The sequence below is a fragment of the Lactuca sativa genome, chromosome 3 (genome assembly GCF_002870075.4).
Source record: "Lactuca sativa cultivar Salinas chromosome 3, Lsat_Salinas_v11, whole genome shotgun sequence".
Classification (NCBI taxonomy): Eukaryota; Viridiplantae; Streptophyta; class Magnoliopsida; order Asterales; family Asteraceae; genus Lactuca; species Lactuca sativa.
Window position 1 is genome coordinate 872,928 of NC_056625.2, and position 14,427 is coordinate 887,354.

The window sequence follows — 14,427 nt, forward strand, 5'->3', positions numbered from 1 at the left end:
ACACCCTGATTCTCAGGTATTGTTTAAATAAGATTTATTGGGTTAAGCTCTACTCGACGAGTTGGTTGACCTACTCGTCGAGTAGCAGTGGGGTGGGATCGCGTGTTAAGTGACCTACTCGATGAGTCCATATTGGGACTCAACGAGTAGAAGTTGGCAGATGAAACCCTAAATCCTGGGGTTTGCACCTCTATTTAAAGGGGCCTCAGCCTCCTTTGGCCTCTTTGCATTATTTGAGATCCCCTTAAAACCCTAATACGTGTGTGTGTGTGCCCATTGTGTGTTTGAAGCTTGAAAAGAGGATCTTTAGAGGAAGAAGGCTTAGAGGAGAAGGAGATTAGAGCAAGTAGAGTGTGGAAATCAACTCTTATCTCAGTTATCATCTCCTGGAGGTAACCACATCGCCTTTTTCCTTGTGAATCTCTTCTATTGGTTGAGTTTTAGGGTTTTTGGTGAGATAACAAGTTGGAAAGATGAGCTATGGGCTAGATCTGAGGTTGTAACTTCAGATCTGGACCCTCATTAGATTCTAGAAGCATAAAGTTTCAGTTTTGGTCATGATTAAGGTCCCTCTTGAGCATGAAGTTCCATTAAGAACTTAAAATAGGCATTTAGAGCCTTTATAGCCATGCATGCACGCCAAGTTTGCAACTTTACGTGATAAGAATGCCCTAGAAGCTTGGATCTGTGATTTGGAGTCGCTGCATGGCTCAAAACAAGTCTGTATGGAAAGAGGATTGAATGGACTCGGCGAGTCGCAAGGTTGACTCGGCGAGTCACATGAAGATGGCCGTGAACTTGACGAGTTGGATGAACAACTCGACGAGTCCGATGAAGATTACCATAAGACTCGACGAGTTGAAGAACAACTTGGCGAGTCGGATGAGTTTTCCCTAGAATATATATGCGTGTGTATCCGTCGAGTTGCAAGGAGGGAACTCGACGGGTGGCCTTAAAGTTTGAACAAGAATCGAAGGAACTCGACGAGTCACCCCGATGACTCAGCGAGTTGGATTGTACTTCAAGGAACTCGGCGAGTAGCCGAGGGTACTCGGCGAGTTGGGGTCAACATGGACTGTTGACCTTGACTGAGGACTTTGACTTTGACTTTGACCAGGGGTTAACTGGTGGGTTATGGAGTACCTTATAAGGTTAAGGACTTATGAGTATATTGTACTATGACCATAGGTGGTGGAGCCTGTGTCAAGTAATCCGAGAGTTGGAGTTTATCTTCCGAGTCGACATTTGCAAGGTGAGTTATCCTCACTATATCGATAGGGTCTACGGCACCAAGGCCGACCCTTTATTGTTAATGTTATGGTATGCTACATGTGGTTATGATCTGTTAGATCGGAATCAGGGTAGACAGTATGTTATGCTCTTATGATCCGTAAGGATTGGTATGTTAGTGACCTGCTAGGTCGGTACTCTAGTTACGATAGAATTCTATGACTGATGAACAGTGTGATAGATATGTTTGATGCTTGTATATGCCAGTATATGATAGTTATACACACATGGTTATTTGCTTGTTGGTTGGGTTAAGGCGGTCATGCTTTGTGCTGAAAGGCCAACATACCCTATGAGCGGTCCGGGAAGACTGCAGGCCCACGAGGCGGACTAGTCATGCCGAAGGCTCGGGACAAATTCAGATAGACTGTAGGCCCAGTAGGGCGGTCCAGTCAGGCCGATGGCCAGTATGCTTGTTGATTGATTGATTGTTACTGATATGACATTGTCAGTGTGGTATTGGTATTTTGGGGGTAGCTCACTAAGCCATCGGGCTTACAGTTTTCAGTTTATTGTTTCAGGTACTTCAGGAGATCATGGCAAGGCGAAGGCGTGACCGTACCGCTCCTCATCCTTATGTTATGATTTTGGGACACTCTGATGGATATTGATTTGAAAACATTTTTTGTAAACAATGATATTTGATTTTTATTTATGATTGAAAAATTTAAATTTGACGTAAAATTTATGGATGTTACAATTTTTCTCCAAAAACCCTATTTTTTAGCCCTTTAAGTCTCTACCTGATACTTCTGGAAAACCAGTGTTACAACCGTCGTCTCTTTCATTGTTGTTTGTGTTGGTCGTACCTCCGTTACTTAATTACGGTATCCCATAATGACAATGTGTCCCTAAAATAAGCCTCAATTGCAATCGAACCTTTCGGTTAGCGGCAAAATTTAGTTTTATAGTTTTCCAAAACCCTAACAAGCAAGCAAAGAACCCTTGTTGTTACTTTCTTCAACATCATCAAGTCTTTATCATTTGCAAAGCCGACCCAAAGGTAGGCGGTGGTCTTGGTTCAAGTTCTCACCTATCACTTCTCAACCATTCCTCCTTGTCCTAGTCTTCTCTTCTCTTCTATTATCGTTCCCTTAACCTTTAGGCAAAGGTATGACTAATTGATTAGTGTTCTTATTCCGTTAATTTTCAAGATGTTACGTTTAGGAAGCAAGTAAAGAACCCTGACTGTTCTGCAGCATCATCAAGTCTTTACGTTTTTTTAGGGTGTTTGGCTAAGCTTAATTTTTTTTTTAACTTATTACTGGTTCACACCGATACAAGTTAAAAAAAGTATTTGGATAAATATTTTTTTTTTAGTAAAACAAATTATAACTGTTTGGAAAAGTGATTTTCGGTAAGTTGAACGTAAATAGTATTTGTAATTACTTTTTAAGTTTAAAAGTTTTTTTTATAATAGTTTTTTTTTTTTTTAACTTTAATTTTTGAGGAGGTAAAAACCAAAATTGTTTTTAAAAAATGTTTGAGTTGTATTTATTGACTTATGTAATTTAGTTTTTAAAAAACTAAATGTCACAAAAAATGACACCTTGCTGATTTTTGAAAACTTTTTTTTATTTTAAACAAAAAGTTACTTTGATCTTTTTTTTTTTTTTTTTTTTTTTTTTTTTTTTTTTTTAATATTTTTTGACATTTTGAAAAAGTTAAAAACTAAAAATTCATTTCAAAGTAATCCTAAACGCCGTCCAAATAAGTAATAACGTTTGAACCTAATAAACCGCATACGTACGCCTCCATCCATTGCGTGCTTCTGTCGATCGTTGCCTCCAAGTGAGGACTCCCTTGCGAAGCCACCGGCCGGAGACCGTCGCACTCCCACAACTAGTAGGTTCATTTTTGTCGACTTTTTTTCCTAGCTTTATTTTCTTTCTTTTCCCTGGTTTCCGTTAGAATAATTTGTTGGTTCATGAATTTATCAATTGATACATAAGAGCTGTAAGGTAGAAACATTTGTAATGAAAGTTGTTTATCTTTGAATGTGAATTGATTTTCCTGCTGTAAAGTAGAAACATTGGCAACTCCTTTCATGGTTTTGTAAATCTGATTGTTTTGATTCTAAATATTCAGAAAACCATAATCAATTAAACATAATAAGTTTTTATCAACCATCATTCTAAACTAAGATTGTGATTCAGTTGAAGAACAACCTGTAACAATGCTGAATAACAATGTTGGCTTATGTTTATAGGTGACCTATTTATGTGTAAACTGGATTAAGCTAATCCAAACACTTTTTTTAAAAAACTCTCTTTTGACACCGCCATAAGGTAATAAGTTATAAGTCAAAAAAGTAATAAGCAGTTTTAATAAGCTTAGCTTTGTTTTTGATTTTTTTTTTTTTTTAAAAAAAAAAAAAAAAAAAGGTAAAATCCAGACTGGGTGAAGGAGTTTGAGTTGAAAGATGGTGCAACATAAGGCTCAGTTGAAGAAGCAGCAAAAGCGCGGTGTAGACTTCAAAGTAAGTCTCATTCCTTTGCTTGGATGATGATTTAAATTGCAACTGCAACTGCAACAGTGTTTTGATATGATATTCTGCAGAAAATAAAGCGGAAAATTGGAAGGAAACTGCCGCCACCAAAGAATACCACCAATACTGAAGTGAAATCGAAAGGTGATCTTATTAAAGTATTACTACTTGTCTTCCAATTTCTCATATCCCCAAACCCAATGTATTTTCTGGCTTAGTGCATGTCTGGAAAGTGATGCAAACATTTATTTCTGGTATGCAGTATTGAAGATGTCAATAGAATAGGCAATAGGCTCATCTTGCTTTGCTTGTCATAATGTAAAACAGCAGTTTCCCACGTCATATTAAAATTTAAATAGAAAAAGAAAGTGTGTCTGTTTTTAAGATCTTTCCCTGTGAATGTGATGACACCATCATCCCCCTTGACCAATATATAATAAGTATATAACCCTAACCCTGTAGTTCCACTTGAGCACACAGACTTTCGTCGCCCAACGGGGATAAATTGAAAAATAACCATCAACCCCCCTGTTATTCCCCATTCTATGTGTCTGATAAGATGGATTAAATCAACAATCCACAAAGGTTTTGTAGATGTTAGTGTGATAAGAAGAAGGAAAGTAGAATATGAAAAGAGTATTAATTGTTATGTATGTGCAGCAATCATATTACCGGAGCAAAGTTTGGCATCAGAGAAGGCTGGTCTAGCTGTCAGCAAAAAAGGTTTGACCTTAAAAGAGCTTCTTCAGCAGACATCTCATCACAATGCAAAAGTTCGCAGAGGTACCATCTGTTTTTCTTCTATTAAGTGTATTAACATTTAAGGAAAACTCTAGTGCTTAGTTAAAGAATATAGAATATAACTATGTATATAATATGATCCATATGCTTTGAAGTTTGAAGTTAAAGTAGCTACTCTAATTTGGTATTAAGACTAAAAGCAGTTGAGTTGTTTGTGTTTGAAGATGCATTGATTGGGATCAGGGATATCTTCCTAAAACATCCAGCACAACTGAAAATGCACAGACTCTCTGTTATAGAAAAACTGCGTGAGCGCATGAGTGATGAAGACAAAATTGTCCGTGAGACGCTCTATCAACTTCTAAAGGCAGTCATATTTCCTGCTTGTAAAGAGGTAGGTGTGTGTGTGTGTGTAATATAGGAGTATGTCAAAGTCAAACTGAAGTTATTTGATTTTTTTGCAGGATAACCAGGGGACTTTTATATCTTTGATGATGGCGTATGTCTTCAATGCAATGACACATTTGGCATTTGATGTTCGTTTGATGGCTTTCAAATTTTTTGACTTGCTTGTCCAGCACTACCCGATGTCATTCTCCATGTATGCTGAAAAGGTATAGAAAAGAGCATAGGTGCATATTCAAATATTTAGGTCCAAGTGCCAGTCGGGTATTGAAAAAAACTCTTTTCATGTTACAGATCATCCAACATTACAAAGAGATATTGCAGAAGAACCAGTTTAATTTGCATGACAAGGGAAAGCTTAAGAGTGTTCTTGCTGGCTTGGCATACTGTCTCTCTCTGTTGCCAGATGATAAATCCTCAACTCAAAATGTATTTTTCTAACAACTTTCAATCAAACAACATGCATGTACAATGTCCAAAACTCCCTGCTTTTCCTTTCTTATGTTTCCATTTGGGAAATCTTGATGTCACGCTGCACACTGCATGTTCAATCATAACTTCTTGTAAAGTTGTTTGCACAAGTAATTTCAGACTTTTATATTCTTTTTGGATTTTGCTATCTATAATGCCCTTCTTCTTTTTCCCTCTTGCAAATAGGCAGTTACTGACCCAAGAATTTTGCATGCTTTCGAGTCTCAACTGCATGAAGATCGTTCTGGTAAGTGAAAGAACCCAGAATCTGATATTTTCTTCATAAGATTGTACGTGTGTGTATATATGTTACTTAACATACAATTTGGTTCCTTTTATCAGCTTTTCCAGTGACTGCAAAGGAATTGATGGGCCTTTTGCCTATTTTAGTTGGTGGTCTCCAGGATTTTATGCCCTCAGTTCAGACAATGCCTAATTTGGAAACACAGTCATTTGATTGTGTGCTTTCTATATTGAAAAGTATACATCTTGTTGTCAAGTTTTTTGTTTATGGGAATCCCAAAGTCTCACCACCTTCCAACAGAAGAGATCAAGATGTGTTGCAGATGTTATTGAAGAAGTTGTTTACTGTGTTTCCCCTGAACCCAACACATCAGTCATCAGAGAAGGTAGTATTATACAACTTCCTTATTATGATGTCAGTATTTTTCTTTTTCTTTTCACCATCCAATGTTTAAAAGCTTCAACATTGTTAATGTATGCGCAGGAAGACAATAGGTATTTTATCTTGAATGTCATAGTTTCAGAGATCTTCTTTTGTTTAAGTGATTGGTCAGCTCCCCCATCTGTCTTTCTGGAAAAATTCCTGGTGTTCCTTGTAGATGCATTGTCTGAGAAGGTATGTAGTTTGAATTACAAATTATAAAGATTTTTTTTAAAAAAAAAAAAAATGAGATTATGGGCCGTTAGAAGGCTCCTCTGATATGGTCAAGTGTGGAGTGAATTGGCATCATCATAACATAATATAATGGGACTTGGAATATGCACAAATTTTTGCAGGTCTGTGGCACTGGCAAATCATTTTTTCAGAAGCATTCACTTCCACTGATTCCTTTCATTCCTAAACTGATGATGCAAGTGGATGGTACTTGGAAATCACACATTCTCCAGGTATGATAGATAGCTTAAGCATGTACAAAAATGTTGGCATAAGAGGGAGAATGATGCATATAATGCCCATATATTTCAGGCTTTTACAGAGGTTTTCAACAAGTGTGATCCGGAGTCTTCAATGAAATTAGTTTGTCTTTCAGCAATCGAAGAAATGCTGTTTCCTGTAAGCCTGCCTGGTTGTATGTGTTTTTCTAAATCTGTTATCCTGGCTGAATCTATAAATATAAATATATATACAGAAAAACATGTGGGCAAATGCAACAAGTGATTCAGAAATGTTAGAGTTTAAGATTAGTTGGATAAGAGAGATTCCTTTGGTGCTAAGTCTGTTAGGTGATAAGAATCCATTGTCATCCAAGGTATATTAAAATTTTTCATATCATCTGTTGTAAATAAAGAAAGCAGCAGATAAGAGCAATTTGGTTATGATGTTTGTGGTTGTTGGATTGGGGTGCAGGCTGTGTTGCGTGTGCAGCTTGAGTTGGGACAAAGTGGTATTATGAAGTCGGAGTTTGACAGCATGCAGTTGTCATTGAGAGAATTCTACAGTACAAGCCATGATGGTGATATTTTTATTTTGATTTTGATTTTGATTTTGTTATATAATAATAATAATAATAATAATAGTAAAGTAATATCTTTGTTGTTGGCCTGCCTGCAGGAGATATTTCGTATGGGGCTTTCATGAAGCTGCCAAGAGAGATTCAGGAAGTCTGTATATCTTGCCTCTATTACTTCTCCTTCCTAGACCCATCTCTGCTTCAGTCAGTGGCTGCTTGTTGCTTGTGTGAGTATTTGTTGGTTGTAATAATTTGATAGATATAAATATATGAATAATCTATGATATGCAGCTGAGGATGTGGATCCATTTCTGTTATTTCGGTTGTTGGAAGTTGTGAGTTGTGGCTACAGAGCTGGACACATCCAGATTGCTGACTATATTAGTTTTCTCATCACGATGCTCTCACGATACAAAGTTTTTCCTGGTTGCTATTTTTCTTTCTTTCTTTTTTTTTTTTTTTTATTGATTTTGCCAATGCTTATGCTTATGCTTATGCTTAATCATCAGAAAATAGTGACAAGTCAAACTCTGGATTATTTAGGCGCGTGACTAGTGGTGTTTGCTGTTGCCTATCTCAGATTGGGGATGATCATCTTGTTTTGAAGATGGTAGAGGGAACGCTTGTTCATCAGATTGTAAGTTGCTTTGTGTGTGTTGATTGATGCTTAAATTAATGGTGTGATATTAATATATATTTTTTTTCAGTCGAATATGAATACAAGTAATGAAGCAGGCTTGGAGAATACATGTGCATTGCTTAGAATGACTACCACACTTGATTCAAAGCCCACAAGGCTTTCTGAAGAGAGCATCTCCAAACTAGGCAACCTCCTTCCAGGATACTTGCTCCATGTTGTTTCTGTAAGTCACTAGCTATTTTGTTTTGCTTGCTTCATTCGACTTGACTTTTTCTTTCTTATGGAGCAGAATGTTGGGGAAGAGGAGGATGGAAGAAGGGGTTACTATGTTTTGCCGTGTTTTGTTTTGTTGTCTAGGAGTGACAGAATTGTAAATCATGTGTTGAAGGTGATGAGGACATGGACATGTGAAAAAGCAAGGATAATTGCAGTTGTTGGTGTCCTCCTGTTAATGCATGATGAGGATGTTAGAAGAGGTGGTGGCAGTGGCCAAATATTTAAGAAAATAGCAGCAACACGTAATTCTAAGGAAGAGATTGATGCCATATTGCACAACATAATCAGAGTAATGGTAATCAAACATTTCCAACTTTTTTCTTTCTGCTTTTATTTTTTTAAACCTGATGATCCAGATTGATTATATATATCTTGACTTGCTTAATGCTTTTTCTACATACAGTCTGATGATGGTGATGATGATGGATACAAGTTGAACATGGAAGAGAAACACAAATTGCAATATGCATATGATCGCCTAAAGATCATTATTGGTGGATAATGTCATTATCAACATTTTGCTTTTAGTTAGTTGAGAGGACTTACTTTGATTTGACTTGGAAGAAACAAAATGCTGAATGGAATCATCACCCTCCCCTAATACTGATTCGGCACGGATGAGCGTTGGAACCAGACCCATTCGGAACCGGAACCGGTATTGCGATATTATAAGAACAAGTAACCAGACCCAAGTTCCAACACCGGTTCTGGTTCCGGTCCCGGTTTTTCGATTATTTTTTCAAACAAAAATATAAATTAGGTGAAACTAATGACGATGCAATTCATAATACTTACATGTTATGTTGGCTTCCAAAAAAACATAATATTCAATAATCAAGTTCCAAAAAAACATAGTATTCAAAAAACAAACATATCCTCACATATCAAATTTAATACAATTCAATCAAATTTAATAACAATAAAGCATTGATATATTGTTTTTTCAGAGCTTGTATTTAATTTAATATTTAAACAAAATATGATTTTTTAAAGTCTAAACTGAAGTACAAACATTAAATTGCAAGTTGGAAAAAAAAACTCAAGAAATTCGGACTTAATATAAATGAGATATGTTATTTTAAAAACCGGGACAGAATAACAAAATGTGCTAAAAAAGAATAAATATTGCTTTGAAAAATTTCCAACTTCATATAAGTGAGTTATGTTTTTTAAAAAGCTGGGACAAAATAACAAAATAGGTTGAACAGAAAAAGAAAAAAAAAAAAAAAAAAAGGTTGCATTGATAGGATGTTTTTTCATGTTTGTATCTAATTCAATATTTGACCAAAATATGATTTTTTTTTAAAGTTAAAACTGAAGTACAAACACTAAATTAGATATTGCAAAAAAAAAATCAAGTAATTTTGACTTCATATGAGTGAGTTCTGCTATTTTAAAAACCGGGACATAATAACAAAATGTGTGATATGTTGTCTTTCCAGGTTTATATCTAATTTAATATTTAATCAAAATATGACTTTTTTTTTTTTTTTTAATTCTAAAATGAAGTACAAACACTAAGTTATATGTTGGGAAAAAAATCAAGTAATTTCGATTTCATATGAGTGAGTTATGTTATTTTAAAATCATGTACAAACATTCTTACACTTCTGGACCGATTTTAATTTTTTAACCGGTTTTTGTTAGAACCAAACCGGTTTTAGAATCGGGACCGGTTTTGCTATAAGTCAAGTATTGGTAACCGAACCATTTTATTAATTTATGAACAGTTTTGGTCCAGTTCCAATTCCAGCGGTTCAAAAGCTCATCCTTAATAGTGATACAAACGAGAGGCTCGTGAAGATTCAAGTAGAGAGTAGTTTGTTTGTTTGATTCATGACTTATGCTACTCTCTCCTGTCATGTGTTTTGTTTCCTTTTGTGTTGGATCCATTTACTTTATATATATATATATATATATATATATATATATATATATATATATATATATATATATATATATATATATATATATATATATATATATATATATATATTTCTCATTGATTGATTTATAAATGTTGATTATTTGATGGTTTGGATATGGATCGGTTATAGAAAATATATACCTTGACTTGTAAGCAACATCATATCATGCAAAGCCAAGACAAAACTGCAAAAATGGTCCTGATGGTATGTCGAAAATTATCATTTTGGTCCAAGAAGTTTTGGACTAACATCACTGGTCCAAAACTTTGATTTTGTTGCAAGTTTGGTCCAAAAATTCTGAAAATAATTAAAATGATGAAATTGCCCTTTTTATTTTGATTATTCATTTTTTTTTCATTACAACAATTAAAAAAGAGACCCCCTCCCTCTATTTCTCTTACAATATGTTCACACAAAAAGAGCAAAATTTTTTTCAGATGAATCACTCTTGTTGGAACTACAACCTTCTCGCCGAAGCCAATGTCTGAATCGAGAACATTAGTGACGAACATATCTCCAACTCCCAAACGGAGAACGTGACCACCTTCTCTAGAGCTCCGGTTCCCCACCTACTCTAGCGACGAACAGATTTGAACCGAAGAACGTGACCACCTTCTCCAGAGCTCCCCACCTACTCTAGTGACGAACGGATCTGAACCAAGAAAGGCGGCAAAAGAACTACGACCGTCAGAGCTTTCCCAAACGAAGATAGGGTTTGCAATCCCTAAACTTGTGAAGGTGAGAGCGAGGTAATGACGGAACCTGAGGTCAACGATCGAGATGGAATCCAACATGGTTTCCGGTGAAGTCGAGTTACAGGAGGCGATGAGGCTGTCCTCCCTCCCAAATGATGAAGACGATGACACTGTCAATAATGGTGCAGGGAGTAAGAGAGAAGGGGAGCCCTTTGTTTTCCATGTTGCCCAAATCTATAAATACCACCATTACCACCAACCGTGTAACAACCCAAAAACAATAATAAAAATTTTCTTTTAAAAGCTTATCAAATCATTCATTAATTGTTCAAAATCAACACCAAGCCATAATATCCAAAACATCTGAGTACACATACGAGTGCCAGGGGACAAATCCTGGCCTTTCATTCAATTTCCAAGGGCCAGATCCTGGTCTTTCATACAAGTGAAACATTCCAAAAATACGGTCCAAAAATTTCATTTTAAATCATTAATAAAACCATAGTAATCAACCCATTTCGTCAAAACATAAGTTATAATATCTCAAACATTGTTATCAGAGTTTCAAAACATCAGAGTAAACATCCCAGGCTAAAACATCTTGGTGTGTGCAATGCAGTCATCCCAAGCTCCTTTCTTTGCAACTGGAAGTACCTGAAACAAAAACTGAAAACCGTAAGCACGAAGCTTATTGAATTCCCCAATCTACCACATACCATACACATAAGCACATATACTGGGCCCCCGACTGCTACATCGGGCCCTGCCCGATATCGGACGAATCCGACATCAGACCCCGCCTGGAATCGAGCCCCGCTTGGTATATATATCTATTTCTCTTAGGCCCCACCTGTCTCTGGGCCTCGCCCGCTATACACATACAACAATATCATATAATCATACTAGCACATAAAGAAAACATACTCTAAATGTATTTCCTGTCCTAAGGCCTCGCCTAACTTGGGCCCCACCCCTATCCTGCTACTGATGAGTCATGGAACCCCGTCCATACTCAGCTAGTGATGAGATACGGGACCTCGCCCACACTCACCTCCCTACCAGGCACATACAAGTATCACACAGACAACAAGTATAAGCTATCATGCAAACATTCCTCGGGCTTGCCCCGACATCGGACCTTAGTCCAAAATAACATACAGATAAACCTTCCTCGGGCCCCGCCCTACATCGAAGCGAAGTCCGGAAGCATATAAACATTCCTCGAGCTTACCCCAACATCAGATCATAATCCATAACATATAACATAGCTGAGACCAAGGGCTAACCCCCGGGTCTTCCTATCAGGCATAAACTAAATGGGCCGACATTGTGGCCTTAGACCCATACAAACAAGAGGAATCTCACCTCGCATTGCTGAAGTCCCGCAGATAATCCTATGGCTGCTAACTGACGATTCCCCAAACTGCTGATCCTTCGACTCCCTAAGCTATCAGTACCGAAATAACACTTAGTCAAAACCCAATAATCCTTACTTGGGGTGAAATGACCGTTTCAACCCTGGCCCAATAAGATTCACAACCAAGGCCCAAAACTATCAAATCCATAAAAATCCATCAATGGCCCAATTTTCCAAATTGGGCCCAAACCCTTACATGGGCCTTTCCCCAAAGGGCAATTACTTTTCTGAACCAATGATTTTCCGATGGCTCACAGTCCAAGCCCATTGGGCCCAATCAAGGCCTAACTACATTAGGCCCACTAAGGCCCAATTCATCATCCAAGGTCCATTAGGGCAAGCCCAACCAGAAGTCCATTACTCTAAAATCCTTAGTCCATTATGAGCCCAAACCAAAAGACAAGTCCAATACCAAGCTAGCCCACAATCAAAGAGTCCAAAACTTGCACAGGGGCTGCTCAAGTCGTGAGCTCTTCATGCTCACATTGTGAGGTCGTGGTTTCAGTCCAGGAACTTCCTCGAATATGTACTCACGTCGTGAGGCTTCATTCCTCACATCGTGAGTCCAAATTTGACCAAAAATGAGCATTAAGCTCCTAAACTATTAGGCCTTACCATGGGACAGTCTAGAGGGTCTTCCTTGATCCTAAGGGCCATAAAAATCGAACCTTTTTAGTCACATATGTCCAATACATGAATTAAACACCAACTTGGGTCAAAATGAAATAAAAAGGTCCATGACTCAAACTTAGAGTCCAAAACCATTACCAAGATCCAGATCTGAGACTTATAAGGCTTAAGATACCACCATGATCCATAAAGTTGCCAACTTTATGAACTCCATGCATGGTAACCAACATTACAAGCCATAAAATGCATGGAAACTTAGATCTAGCAAGCAAGGAAAGGAAAGGCATGAACTTGAAGACTTACAAAGGTCCAAAAGCTCCACAACTAGCTGATGATGAGCCCAAGAAGCTAACCAATACACCACCAATGATATTCTTCTCCTTAATGAGCTTTGAAGCCTCTAAAATCTCTTGAATAACACCAAAATGACCAAGAACTTCAATGGGGGCTGAGATTAGGGTGTCCAGAGGCCTTGAGAGTGAAAGAGGCTGAGGCGAAGCAACCCTAATCAACTTATGCCTTTAAATACCCAAAAATTAGGGTTTTGGTGCATCAGGTGCTCCTCACGTTGTGAGCCCTTAACTCTCACGTCGTGAGCCTTAAATGAACTTGGTCAACAAGTCAATGATCACTCACCCAAACTACTCTAACTTCAAACGATCGAAACTTCTTCGTTTTAACTCCATTTTTGACGTTCTTTATATCCACGGAAATGTGGCGAGAATCTCTACACATCTATCAACTTATCCTCACCTCAAAACCTTCCGAACGAAAATCCAAATTTTATAAAGAGCTCGAACTGCCACTATACCGATATACCCCCTTGGCTCCACGACACAACCTAATTCCCGGATCACCTCAATTACATTATTCGTACTTAAATGGGCCTAGATCTCTCTTTCCAAAGGCCCTAAGCCTTATTATAACCCATCTTCAGGCCACCGTCCCAAATTAGGAAAGCGATTCAGAACAGGGCGTCACAACAAGTATCACAGAGACAACTATCATTCCACATAACAAGTAATGAGCCGTCATTGGTGCCTTAGACCCATGGATATTGTAACGACCATAAAATTCGAGCCAATTTAAAACATTTGATTTCATTCAAGAAACCATTAAGTTCATACATCACGTTTTCAAAATAGTTTAAACATCAGAGTATCTCCCAGAACCATATCATATAAATAATAAAACATGAGGAGCGGTACGATCACGCCTTCGCCTTGCCACGATCTCCTGAAGTACCTAAAACAATACACTGAACTGTAAGCCCGAAAGCTTAGTGAGTTACCCCAAAAATACCAACCACACATAAACATACTCATAACATATCACAAATAGAACAACCATGCACATCGGGTCTACTGTGTGACTGGTCTGCCTGCACCGGGCCTTCAATCCACCTGGTCCACTCTCTGAGTCTATAGTATGAGTGGTCCGCCCACACCAGGCCTTCAGTCGGTCTGGTCCACTCTCTGAGCCTCGGCACGTCTGGTCCGACCTCTTGGGGCCTTCAGCCTATCTGGATCGCTCGTTAGGCCTTCGGAATATCCGTTCCGCTCTGGGTATGTTAGCCTATAACACAAAGCAGGACCCGCCTCAACCCAACCCCCGTCAAACAACCATGTGCACATACAACAATTAACCACATAACAAATCATTAACCAGACAAACAGTCTAAAAGATCACATAGCATATCAACATCCTAACCAGGACTCCGACCTAATCGGTCGCTAGCATAACATTACCCTA

General features: G+C 37.8%; 1 protein-coding gene across 2 annotated transcripts; it reads left to right on the top strand.

Moving 5' to 3' along the window:
- Nucleotides 1-2,930: 2,930 nt before the first annotated feature.
- On the top strand, nucleotides 2,931-8,606 carry LOC111892883 (uncharacterized). Of its 2 annotated transcripts, XM_042899915.2 has the most exons (21): nucleotides 2,931-3,135; nucleotides 3,500-3,578; nucleotides 3,675-3,769; nucleotides 3,850-3,922; nucleotides 4,439-4,561; nucleotides 4,744-4,913; nucleotides 4,984-5,133; nucleotides 5,219-5,353; nucleotides 5,582-5,642; nucleotides 5,738-6,024; nucleotides 6,123-6,254; nucleotides 6,416-6,526; nucleotides 6,606-6,692; nucleotides 6,769-6,888; nucleotides 6,987-7,092; nucleotides 7,191-7,316; nucleotides 7,381-7,515; nucleotides 7,599-7,726; nucleotides 7,797-7,952; nucleotides 8,019-8,300; nucleotides 8,409-8,606. In XM_042899915.2, exons 3-21 carry the CDS (start codon nucleotides 3,713-3,715, stop codon nucleotides 8,505-8,507), a joined length of 2,538 nt encoding a protein of 845 aa, XP_042755849.1. In that variant the 5' UTR covers nucleotides 2,931-3,135; nucleotides 3,500-3,578; nucleotides 3,675-3,712; the 3' UTR covers nucleotides 8,508-8,606. The 2 variants fall into 2 exon arrangements, with proteins under 2 accessions (XP_042755849.1, XP_023744715.1); XM_023888947.3 differs by lacking the exon at nucleotides 3,500-3,578.
- Nucleotides 8,607-14,427: the final 5,821 nt, after the last annotated feature.

Bases quoted from the DNA above. Each gene is read 5' to 3' on its own strand.
- LOC111892883 (XM_042899915.2), top strand. From the start codon at position 3,713: ATGGTGCAACATAAGGCTCAGTTGAAGAAGCAGCAAAAGCGCGGTGTA. The intron at 7,093-7,190 runs GTGATATTTTTA...GCCTGCCTGCAG, and splicing joins CTACAGTACAAGCCATGATG to GAGATATTTCGTATGGGGCT. The intron at 7,953-8,018 runs GTAAGTCACTAG...CTTATGGAGCAG, and splicing joins ACTTGCTCCATGTTGTTTCT to AATGTTGGGGAAGAGGAGGA.